The sequence below is a fragment of the Mus caroli genome, unplaced genomic scaffold (genome assembly GCF_978045245.1).
Source record: "Mus caroli unplaced genomic scaffold, Mus_caroli_1 scaffold_20, whole genome shotgun sequence".
Taxonomy (NCBI): domain Eukaryota; kingdom Metazoa; phylum Chordata; class Mammalia; order Rodentia; family Muridae; genus Mus; species Mus caroli.
Genome location: NW_028227275.1, coordinates 48,152,367 through 48,165,379, shown reverse-complemented (window position 1 = coordinate 48,165,379; position 13,013 = coordinate 48,152,367). Strand labels below are relative to the sequence as shown.

The window sequence follows — 13,013 nt, the reverse complement described above, 5'->3', positions numbered from 1 at the left end:
ATTGAATCCCTTTTCTAAGTTAATTTCTTAAAATATGTTTCAGTATAGCCTCAAATGAAAGTAAAATAAAAAGAATAATTACAAATTTTAGATTCCAAAACCAATTAATTACGTACAATGTAAAAAGATGTGTGAATATTAGAGTAACCAATGAGTTTCCCATGGGTTATTTAATTGCTTCCTTTCACAATGTAGGGATGATACAGCAGATAGAGTCCTGGAGGAATTCTCCAGAACGTGCCAGGTCCATATAATTTGCTCCATATTTGCACACAGTAGACTCTGAAAATCATATATAACTCCATAATATAGCTTGGAAGAAATAAACTTTATACGATGCTTCATTCATTACTGTTTTTATTTAAGAGATAATTATTAACCATAAAGTCTTCTTACCAGAAGTTAGCTAGGAGCCAGAAGCAAGGTGAGAGAAATTACTAAAAAAACAAACATTATGTTGGTATACTTTAATACTGGTAACATCTTTTTTTTTTTTTTTTTAGATTTTCAGTAATGTCTCTTTTTCAGGATTTATGCCTGTAATCTGCAAAATATATTGCAGTTATGAGATTATCTACAAAGCAGAAAAATAATTATCAATTTGGACACTGATCCATTTTAATGCTCTTTCCTCACTTTTCTCTGCACAGACTTAGAGTTATTTGAATACAACTTGAGTGGGTTTCTGCCTGTAATCACACTGAGGCCACATTCCATTGCCTTCATATCAGACTGATTGACTTGGGTGAATTAACTTTTCTTTTCAAGCCAAGTGGTAAGGGTCACTATACAGTAAAAAGTATAATTCATGTCAATACAGGTGAAGATATATCCACTGTGACTTATTAAACTTATTAAAATATTATTTTTAGTATTATCTGAAAACTAAGTTCTAACTGAGGTGTATACATAGAGACCTTTTCTCCTAAAGTATTTTAGTAGATGGTTCCTATGTGACATTCACACCTAAGAATAAGAAGTAGGCAGAAGAACAGCTAAATATTAGTTGATGCTATACATTTAAATTTTGTTCATCTATCACAGGAGGTTAAAAATAAACAGTCAATATAAAGCATGCTAATAATGAAAACAGGAAAATTATTTTCAAATGATAAAATTTTCCTAAGTACTTTAACAAGTTCAGACTTTACCTTATTCTTTGCTTTAAAATCATAGATCTGCCTTGGCTATAAGCACTTAAAATAGATATCATCTTGAGGATCTCCACTCTTCATATAGGAATATGACTACTTTTTTCTCTGCCATCTGGTTCTGAATCTAATAATTTTTCCTTGGTACATTTTAAAAATAGCCTTGCATGCATTGTATCAACAATAGCAAAATGTCTGTTGAGCAACAGAATGTTTATAGAACATGGGAAAAGAGTTTTCTGATAAGTGATCTTGGATAGAATTTGCCTTTATTGCTGAGTAAAGACTCCATCTAGTCAATTAACAGTGGACACCATATTGACTATTTCAGATGTTGTTCAACAGATTTTGTTCTTAAATATTATTTTGTATTATATTTGGAATTTTATCTTTGCTTACCAGTTACTGAAATCTTGTAACTTCTTTTTCAAGTTTTTATTTTCTTTACTGAAGTAAAATTCACTTTACATTTGCTCTAATGTTTTTTTTAATACAAATTAAGGGATCATCACTTACACTTCGTTGTGGTAATTAAAGTGTGGGGCTTTTATTTCATTGTGATTATAAAAAACTGTCATTTTTCTTGCTTGAACAAAAGAAGAGACGGTATGTGGAATCTGCTTAAGTCAGTACTTAGTAGGTGGCAGATGTGAAAATCTCACACATTATTGAGTTCAGAAATGAGATGGTAGAAAAGTTTTTGAGATATTGTTTTCCAGAAACTCAAAACTTGGTTAACATATGGACAAAAATACTTTTATTTAAAAATTTTGTGCAAAATATATCTCCCCTGTCCTATCTTCTCCCAAATCTTCCCCACACACAGGAATTTTATGTGTCATCCATTCCCCTTGAAAACACATGCACACACACACACACACACACACACACACACACACACTCACAAACAAACAACTAGCCATGCCAAAATTTGAAAAGACAAATAATGCTCCAAATCCAACAACTGTATAAAAAGTCTACTAAAATCATGGCATTTATTATACAGGCTAACTAATCATGGGCTTGGGACCTCAGCTGCTATGTGTTTGATATACCAATGAATCTGAGACTGGATTGGAGAAAAGTGTTTCCCCTTTTATCAGAGTATATCTATTGCAGATTACTTCTTGGTTATGTGTATCCACTTCACTATCAGTGTTTGTCACCCCTTCTGTCTTGAAGTTCTATAAGGTTTTGTGTATTGCCATTGTGTCTGTAAATTCATATTTATATCAGGAAGACCCTCTTTCCTTGTAGTCATCCATCCTTCTTCTTCTTACATTCTTCCCACATTATTTTTCACATAGTACCCTGAAACTGGTAGAATTATATTAGATAAAAGCTTTTAATTGAGAAGGAGGTGTTCCAAATTCTCTTATGCTCTGTACATTGATAGACACAACTTTATTTTTTATTAGTTATTTTATTTATTTACATTTCAAATGTTGGTTCCCTACCCTGTCTCCTTTCTGCAAACCCATAATCTCCTCCCCTTTACCTTTGCCTCTAAGAGGGTGTTCTACCACCTACCCACCCAAGGGCTCTAGTATCCTCCTATGCTGGGGCAACAAGCCTCCACAAGACCAAAGGCCTCCTCTCTTGAGAGGTTCCTAGGACCAAATATGGATGACTTAGCAGAAATACCAAACAAAATGGAGATAGAACCTGAAGAGACCACCTCTAGTAGATAGCATGGGCCTCAGTTTAGGGATGGGGCCATCCATCTCTAAAAGTTTTACTCAGAATTGTTCTTTTGTAAAGGATATACAGGGACTAAAAATGGAGCAGATGGAAGGAAAGGCAATCTTTTACGTTGCATAAATTATTTATCAAAATTTCCATATTAAGAAGCATGTGATCCTATATGTAACTAGCACATGAAATTCACATCAATGTCCAGGATGTTGTAGAGATTCTTTCCAATCAAGTTACTTCAGTGACTGTCTATATATTTTGTTTATCCTCCTGAATTTTCAGTTTGTTAACATACTATTCATTCCATTCTCAATATTGCAGAGCATTGCCAATTTGTTAGATGACACCATTGAAAAACTGGACAGAAGTGACACACTTTCTCCTGCTGGGACTTACTGATGATCCAGGACTGCAGCTTCCCCTCTTCATCATTTTTCTCCTCATCTACATTTTCACCCTGGTAGGGAACCTGGGGTTGATTCTGCTGATTCTTTTGGACTCTCGGCTCCACACTCCCATGTACTTTTTCCTTGGTAACTTGTCTCTAGTTGATGTTTTTTACTCTTCAGCTATCACACCAAAAGTCATGGCTGGGCTTCTATTGGGGGACAAGATCATATCCTACAATAACTGTGCTGCTCAGATGTTTGTTTTTGCAACCTTTGCTACTGTGGAAAATTACCTGTTGGCCTCAATGGCCTATGATCGCTATGCAGCAGTATGTAAACCCTTACACTATGCTACCACCATGACTCCAAGTGTATGTATGTGTCTAATCATGGGCTGCTATGTTCTTGGGTTTTTGAGTGTCTCAGTTTACCTTGGAGATACATTCAGTCTCTCTTTCTGTAAGTCTAATGTGGTCCATCATTTTTTTTGTGACATGCCAGCACTCATGGCTCTCTCTTGCTCTGATAGGCATATCAACGAGCTAGTACTTATTTATCTAGCCAGCTTCACTCTCTTCTTTGCTCTCATAATAATATTAGTATCATATACTATAATTTTTATCACAATCTTAAACATGCACACAGGAGCAGGACTTCAGAAGGCTATTTCTACCTGTGCTTCCCACTTTACTGCTGTTTTTATTTTCTATGGAACAACAATCTTCATGTATTTGCAGCCAAGCTCTAGACATGCAATGGACACTGACAAAATTGTGTCTGTCTTCTATACCATGGTCATTCCCATGCTGAACCCTTTAGTTTACAGCCTGAGGAACAAAGAAGTCAAGAGTGCATTCATGAAATGGGTTCTGAAAGAAAAATAATCATTATGATAATAACTTTCAATATTTTGTGATATAATATTAAAATTCTCTCTTTTCAAAAACAATATTTTATTAGATGTTTTCTTCATTTACATTTCTTTTTTCCAATTTTTATTAGATATTTTCTTCATTTACATTTCAAATGCTATCCTGAAAGTTCCCTATACCCTCCCCCAACTCTCCTCCCCTACCCACCCACTCCCACTTCTTGGCCCTGGCATTCTCCATAATATTAAATTCTTATGACATCTTCTACATATAGTAGATTATATTTTAAGCTTATAATAGTTCATGATGTGAGTGCTTATTCTTGTCTATGATTATCATTTTCTCCTACAAAGGAAGGGACAGTATAATTAGAAGCTTAATATGGGAGTTACGATAATTTTGAATTTTTGTGATTGATTTGTCAAAAATATTTTTATCATTATTGATTCATTCAATTATTTCTTTTTAACCTTATCTTTCTGGTATACTGTGATACTTAATAATCATTGTCATTTTACTGAAAGGATTTTTGATTCCACATTGAAATACTCTTCAGGGGATGTTCATTTTGGTGAATCTAAATTTGCTGTGTTTTGTTGAAGCATCAAACTAACAATCTAACACAAATCTTTAGCTTATTTTCCCTTTACATTCAGATATTAACATGAGCTATGTATTGAGAAAATGTCCCATTAAAATTGTCTTTCCCTTAAATTATGTTTATTTGAATGGTTTTCATTGTTAACTCTTCAATTTTTACACTTTTTTCTCTTTTCTGATGTTAGTCTAATGTCCATATTCTCAGTAATTACATTTAGCAAAATATCTTGATGTAATGGGACTTTGTATAATTTTTTACATGGGGAAAATCTTACGTTTTTTGAGATATAATCGCTCAAGTGTAAAAGCTGATACTGCAGATCCAAAGGACACTATGGGTGTATGGCCTGGAAAAAAAAAAAAAAACTTCACTTAGTGTTTATTGACAAGGATGGGGAAAATGGTATTAATATATCTGCAAGCTCAGTACCTGAATATGTGTTATTTACTAGAACAATGCAACCATAGATCACAGAGTAGCTGTAATTTGAGTCAACAATTGATTAAGAAAACCTAATAACTTCCTTTTAAATTCCAAGAGCCACTGTTTTTCTTTAGAGGCTAAGATGATGATCTAAATAGTACACAGTGAAATTATATATCCACTCTTCTTTTAAGATCTCAATAGAGGTGCCAACTTCTGAAAACTTCCATGACTATTGTACTGCTTTTGGCTTACTTTTTACCAAATAAAGGTAGTTCTAGTAACTTCTAAATCTTTACCATAATTTTCCAATGGCTCTTTAAAAGTTATGTTAATAAGTTCATTTATGCTATCTGTTAAGTGTAACCTACCTACCTACCTTCTACCTTCCTTTCACTTTTTCTTTCTTTCTTTCTTTCTTTCTTTCTTTCTTTCTTTCTTTCTTTCTTTCTTTCTTTCTTTCTTTCTTTCTTTCTCTCCTCTCCTCTCCTCTCCTCTCCTCTCCTCTCCTCTCCTCTCCTCTCCTCTCCTCTCCTCTCCTCTCCTCTCCTCTCCTCTCCTCTCCTCTCCTCTCCTCTCCTCTCCTCTCCTCTCCTCTCCTCTCCTCTCCTCTCCTCTCCTCTCCTCTCCTCTCCTCTCCTCTTTTTTTCTTTTTCTTTTTCTTTTTCTTCTTCTTCTTCTTCTTCTTCTTCTTCTTCTTCTTCTTCTTCTTCTTCTTCTTCTTCTTCTTCTTCTTCTTCTTCTTCTTTTTTCTTTTCTTTTTCTTTTCTTTTTTTTTTTTTTTTGAGACAGGGTTTCTCTGTATAGCCCTGGCTGTCCTGGAACTCACTTTTTTAGACCAGGCTGGCCTCAAACACAGAAATCCGCCTACCTCTGCCTCCCAAGTGCTGGGATTAAAGGTGTGCACCACCACGCCTGGCTAAGTGTAACCTTTCTAAACATGTAGTTTGGAACTTAGGAAATTACCATTGGATGAGTTGGTGACTTACTGGATTCTTCAGGATGCAAGGCTAGGACATGTTTTCCACTATATCCTAACCTCAGAAAGCTTATACTTAACTGGTGAAGCATGATGAAAATTTTATTTTAAATTAGTCTCAATTGTGAGAAACTACTAGTTGTTCCTCAAAATTCTACATAACTCTTAAATGTATTTATCAATTACATTTAAAATAATTTTTTTTACACTCTAGGTTTTATCCATCTCCCAGTCCACCTTCTGACTGTTCTACATCCCATACCTCCCCTACCCATTCCATGAGGATATCACCACACCCATCACACCTCCAGACCTCCCCACTCCCTGATGCCTCTGGTATCCTGAGGGTTAGGTACATCTTCTCTGACTGAACCCAGACTTGGCAGTCTTTTGCTGTATATTGTTGGCAGCCCCCTATCAGCTGTTGTGTAACTGCATTGTTGGTGGTCCAGTGTCTGAGTGATCTCAGGGGTCAGTTTAATTAAGACTGCTGGTAGCCGGGCGTAGTGGCGCACGCCTTTAATCCCAGCACTCGGGAGGCAGAGGCAGGCAGATTTCTGAGTTCGAGGCCAGCCTGGTCTACAAAGTGAGTGCTAGGACAGCCAGGGCTACACAGAGAAACCCTGTCCCAAAAACCAAAAAAAAAAAAAAAAAAAAAGACTGCTGGTTCTCCTACAGGGTCACCCTCATCCTTCAGCTTGGCATAACTCTATCTAAAAAAGTGAGAGATCTGTATGACAGAATGTCAAGTCTTTCAAGAAAGAATTTGAAGATGTAGAAAATGGAAAGGTCTCTCATGCTCATGGATTGGTAGGATTAGCATATAAAAATTGCCACCCTACCAAGTATTCAATATAATCCCCATCAAAATTTCAACACAATTCTACAAAGACATGGCAGGAAAAATTCTTAATTTCATATGGAAAAACAAAAAAACTCATGAAAGTGAAAACAATTTTTAGTGGATATTTTATGAATTTACATCAAATATATCACCTTTCCTGGTTTCTCCTCCTGAATGCTCCTATTCTGTCCCACCTCTCCCTGCTTCTATGAGGGTGCTTCCTCTCTTTTCTAGCCACTCCCACCTCACCAACCTGGCATTCCACTACACTTGCAAATTGAGCCTTCACAGAACCAAGGGCCTCTCCTATTCATGCAAGACAACACCATCCTCAGTTACATATGTGGCTGGAGCCATGTGTCCCTGTACATGTACCATTTGGTTGGTGGCTCAGTCCGTGGGAGGTCTGGGGCTATCTGGTTGGTTAACATTGTTGTTCTTTCTATGGCGTTGCAAAGCCATTCAGCTCTTTCAATCCTTTCTCTAACTCCTCCATTGGAGCCCCCATGCTCATCCAATTGTTGGCTCTGACCATCCACCTCTGTATTTTTAAGCCCTGGCAGAGCTTTTCAGCAGATAGCCATAAAAGGCTCTTGTCAGCAAACACTTCTTGGTATCCCCAATAATGTCTGGGTTTGGTGTCTTTATATGGGGTGGATCCCCATGTGGGGCAGTCTCTGGAATCAGTCTCTGCTTCACATTTAGTTCCTATAATCCTTTAGGAAGGAGCCAGTCTGAGTCAAAAATTTGGAGATGGGTGGGTGACCCCATCACCCAAATGGGGACATTGACTAGACTGTTGATATGGTCTCTACATGTTCTCCCTCCCCTTTGTTGGTAATTTCAGCTAATTTCATCACCTTTTCTGACCTTGGATCCTTTTGCTTTTCTGGCATTTGGGACTTGCTGGTGGCTAGCCTAGTTGGCCATCACTGGAAAGAGAGGCCCATTGGTCTTGCAAACTTTATATGCCTAAGTAAAGGGGAACGCCAGGGCCAAAGAGTGGGAGGGGGGAGGAGAGTAGTGGGGAGAGTATGGGGGACTTTTGGGATAGCATTGGGAATGTAAATGAAGGAAATACCTAATTTAAAAAAGGAAAAAATAAAATAAAATAAAAAGATTTTGCTATTTAGCAACACAGGATATCTACAATCTTAAGCATCTTACTTTTACATTAATTGTTCTCAGCGGCATATAAGCAAACAGACAAAATAAACAAATGTAAATAGGTTTATGTATTTACCTGTGGGTTTAGAACATATTTTTATATTGATGTTAGGAATTAAATTAATTTAGTAAATTAGAAGTTTTATATTCACTTCCAATAACCATAACTTAACAAGCAGTAAGTGGGTACATATTTTTTTTTCAATATCAGGCATGGTATCCCTCTTGTTCAGTGAGTTGGTTGGTTGCTGCCAAGATAGTCTTGCCACTGTTGCATCCTGAGGGTTATTAAGCAATGATGATGGTTGATGTGGTTCATAGACAGACTTGGGTTGGACTCTTGATTGTTTCTATCATTTAGAAACTTGTGTTGTGTCTTCTGGTACCATGAAAGCTAGTCCTGAGTGTGGGGAGCATACAGGTCAGTTTGATCTCAGAGGAGTATGGACTCTATTTCTGAAGTGCATGTTATCTTCAGCAATAGTGACTTGCCTTCCTTCTCTGGGGAGCAGTGAAAGGCACTAGCATTTTCTGTCAGTGTTGGGAATCTCCTGAACATCCCTGTCCAACAACTCAAAAGACAGCTTCTCATGTCTGATATTAATGTTCTTGTTGTGTGGTCTTTTCCTCTTGGAGGAACTATTGCTAATCGATATGAGAAAATAATTAAAACTATATATTTATTATACAGTTTGTTTAGGTAAATAGTTACTATATAGTTCCTTATGACTTTCTCAGACTTAGGGTTATTTTACCCATCTTTCTCCCTAACCTCTCTCTTCAATAAAGATACTCTGCACTAACCATTGTTGACATGATATCATTTATATCCTGCTAATTGTCCTCACTCTCTTCCAATGGAACCAAAAATTTGTAATAAATCAAAATCCAGATTTATTAAGCACAGGCCCAATAGAAACATCTCTAAGATATTCATACACATAAGTCTAATGGAACATTGCTGAAGAGAATGTGGAATAACTCACTGTAAGATCAGGGAGTTTGCTGTGAGACTCAGAAATTATATCCATAAAGTTCTACAGACATTACTGGCCAATGAATATGACAAAGTGGAGAGGGAAAACCCATAAGGCCTCAAGGCTACCCAAAGTCCTACAGGCAACTGAGAAAAGCTGAAAGATAAGTAGATTTCCAGATTGGGAAACAAAACAATTTGAAGCTCTGGTTATATTTAGGAATATATATGCATATAGATGTACATGTATGCTAGCAATAACAATTAGTGGTAAAATGGGCTATAAAATCGATACAGTGTGTGGAAGGGCATATTGGAGAGTTTAAATGAAGGAAAAATGTGATGGATAAATGATATAATTATATTATACTATCTAAAATCAAAACCTCCAAAAGAACTACAAAAAATGTAAGTTTTAAAGTGACTTTTTAAAAAGTATTTTATTTATTTACATTCTAGCCATCGCCCTTCCTCAGTTCCTTGTACAAATCCTCCTCCCCTTTGTCTCCTAGAGGATGCACCCCACACACCCCCACAAAGCATCTCCCTTACCTGGGGTCACAAGTTTCTGAAGAATTAGGCACATCTCTCACTGAGACCAGACCAGGCAGCCCTCTGCTATATATGTGCTGGGACCTCAGACCAGCCCGTGTATGCTATCTGGTTGGTGACTCAGTCTATGGGAGCCCCCAGTGGTCCAAATTATTTGAGACTGCTGATATTCCTATGGGGTTGCCCCCTGATTCAGCTTCTTCAGTCCTTCCTCTAATTCAACCATAGGGAGTCCGGTCTGCAGTCCAATGATTGGGTGTTAGTATCTGAATCTGTCTCAGCCAGCTGCTGGTAGGGCCTCTCAGCATACCTTCTCAGGGTAGACAGCCATGCTAGACTCCTGTCTGTAAGCACATCATAGCATTAGTAATAGCATCAAACCTTGATACAGTCTACCCTACCCACCCTTACACACACAAACAAGATGAATTCCAAGTTGGGCAGGTCCCTGGACTACAATTCCTTCAGTCTCTTCGACATTTTTGTCACTGCAGGTCTTTTAGACAGGAACAATTCTGGGTCAAAAATCATGACTGTGTGTTGGTAATCCTGTCCCTACACTTGAGGCCCTGTCTATATACTGCAGGTAGACCCTTCTAGTTCCCTCTCCCCATTGCTGAGTATTTTGGCTAAGCCCCCCCCCCCACATTGAGTCTTGAGAGTCTGTCACCTTCTAGGTCACTGGTACTTTCTAGAGGATACCCCATGCCTCTCACCCCATAAGAGTGCATATATCCATTCATTCTTCTGGCCCTCTGGGCTTCTTAACTGGTTAGCTAATAAGTCTTCTCTGTTCTATTTGTCCCCATCCCTAATTAACCCTAATGATCTCTAGTGTATTATATTGTTACTATAAATAATAGATATTTTATGAATCATTAGTGTATGTTATATATGTTCTGTTATATTTGTTATTTGAGTACTATATTCTCTTTGTTCTGCAATCAGGGGAGAACATTTAGGTTTTTATTGCATTCCCAGTGTATTATGAATATCACTGCAGGGACTGTGTAGTGTCATGGTTTCTTGCTCTTTTTCTTTCCAAACTGATTTAATTTCTTTTGAATTTTTACACAGCATCATGGTATAGGATGCTCTCTACAAGTATGCAGAGTGCTTATATTAATCTATATTCCTGCCATGAGTATGCATCAGTTACCAATCTTCATGCCTTTGATAGTTTCTGTGTTAAGGTGACAGCCACTTGTGCTGGAGACTGTAGCAGTGCCAGGATTACAGACACGTGACACTGTGCCCAGATTTCACATGGGTTCTGGAGATCTAACTCATGACCTTATGTTTGTACAGCAAGCAATTTATCCGCTGAATCATTTCTGAACTGTCACAGATTTTTTTTTTACAATAAGTTCTTGAGATTAGAAGATAGAAGGAAGATAGAAGACTAGTATTAAATCAGTTTTAAAATGATGAGCCAAGGAGGATAGCTCAAGTGCCTGATAATGATGAAGGGAAAATGTAGTGTGTGTGTGTGAGACTGAGAAAATGAGAGGGTAAGGAAGAAGGAAGTGGGTGATAAATCTTACTCAATAACTCGTTTTAAATGTAAATGAAGAAAATATCTAATAAAAAATTGAAAAACAAAACAAAACAAAATAAACAAAAGATGGAGGTTGCTCTTTTTCCACTGCTTTTGGCTTGATCCAGGTGATCTTTCGTAAGTAGGAAGCTGATAAATATTGACATTTTTTAATTAAGTCAACTTGTTTCAAGTATGTTTTAAATACAACCTCATATTTTACTCATTAAATAACCACAAAATGTTTGCTAAGATCATCTGGATACCCCTATGAAATGAGCACAATTAACTGAAAATAAACTTAGATAACAAATCTAGGTTACATCCATATAAGTCTTCACAAGAAAATTATGAGTATCTTTTTAATGGGCATTTCATTCACCTTATTACATAGATTTGTATTGGTGTCACAGAAATGATATTATATGGAAAAGGATTGTATATGATAATATACTCAGTTTTTTCACAAGCTGACCAAAAGTTATCATAGATATTTTATGTATGCTTTACTCTTCTGAACAAGATGTTACCTTTTTGATAGCCAACACACTGTTGTAAAGAAGAAGGCATCACTTTAATTTCATGTATTCAGTGTAGGGTATGACAATGAGATTCAATATAAAGTTAAGATGAAAGGAATGAATACACATATTTTGCATCCTCAAAAGGGAAAATAGAAGCTGTAAATTATTTTGACCTCAATACAATCTTTGTGAATGCATTCTTCACCTCTTTGTTCCTTACACTGTAGACCAGAGGGTTCAACATGGGGATGATCATGGTGTAGAACACAGATGCAATTTTGTCAGTGTCCATAGAGTGACTTGAGCTGGGCTGTAAGTACATATATATTAGTGTCCCATAGAAAATGGAGACAGCTATGAAGTGTGAAGTACAAGTGGAGAGAGCTTTACGACATCCTGCAGCTGAATGCATCTTTAGTATGTTAGTAAAAATGAATGTGTAGGATATCAAGATGAGTATAAGAGCAAAAAATATATTAAAACTGGCTACAGAAATAAGAACCAGGTCATTAATATGTCTATCAGAACAAGATACAATCATAACTGCTGGAATGTCACAGAAAAAATGATGGACCACATTTAACTCATAGAAGGAGAGACTTAATGCATTTGCAGTATAGACTGAAGCATTCAGGAAGCCACAGATATAACAGCCAATGACTAGAGACACACACACTGGTGTTGTCATGGTGGTGGCATAATGTAGGGGCTTACACACTGCTGCATAGCGATCATAGGCCATTGAGACCAAAAGGTAGCTTTCCACATTGGCAAAGGTTGCAAAAAAAAATATCTGAGATGCACAAGCATTGTAGGACATGATCTTGTCTCCTGTAAGGAATCCAGCCATGACCTTTGGAGTGACTGTAGAAGAGTAACAAAAGTCCACTAAGGACAGGTTACTTAGGAAAATGTACATGGGGGTGTGGAGCCGAGAGTCAAGGAGAATCAGCAGGATCATCCCAAGATTCCCTACCAGGGTGATGGTGTAGATGAGGAAGAAAGTGATGAAGAGGGGAAGCTGCAGTTGTGGGTCATTGTTGAGTCCCAGCAGGACAAACCATGTCACTTCTGTCACGTTCTCCATCAATGGCATCAATTAATCAACAGAAACCCTTAATTTTTTGTTAAATAAAAAAGAATAATATAAGGAGCTGAAGAGATTTTTTAGTGGCAATACATTGTGGCTCTCTATTCCAAATGAGCCAGCACCTACATGGAAGCTCACAGCTGTCTGTAGCCTAGTTTCAGGGGTTATGTCTGACACCCTCTTCAATACTGCTTTATGCACTGTGTAAACACG

At 37.1% G+C, this 13,013-nt stretch overlaps 2 protein-coding genes across 2 annotated transcripts; one reads left to right on the top strand and one right to left on the bottom strand.

Annotated features, from left to right (window-relative positions):
* The first annotated feature begins 284 nt into the window (after positions 1–284).
* Positions 285–4,163, top strand: LOC110288344 (olfactory receptor 5B3-like). The gene is made up of 2 exons (XM_021154715.2): positions 285–424; positions 3,168–4,163. The coding sequence occupies exon 2, from the start codon at positions 3,187–3,189 to the stop codon at positions 4,117–4,119; it is 933 nt and encodes a 310-aa protein (XP_021010374.1). The 5' UTR covers positions 285–424; positions 3,168–3,186; the 3' UTR covers positions 4,120–4,163.
* A 7,710-nt stretch (positions 4,164–11,873) lies between these two features.
* On the bottom strand, positions 11,874–12,806 carry LOC147000165 (olfactory receptor 5B3-like). Its single transcript, XM_085834272.1, has one exon. It carries the CDS (start codon positions 12,804–12,806, stop codon positions 11,874–11,876), a length of 933 nt encoding a protein of 310 aa, XP_085690398.1.
* Positions 12,807–13,013: the final 207 nt, after the last annotated feature.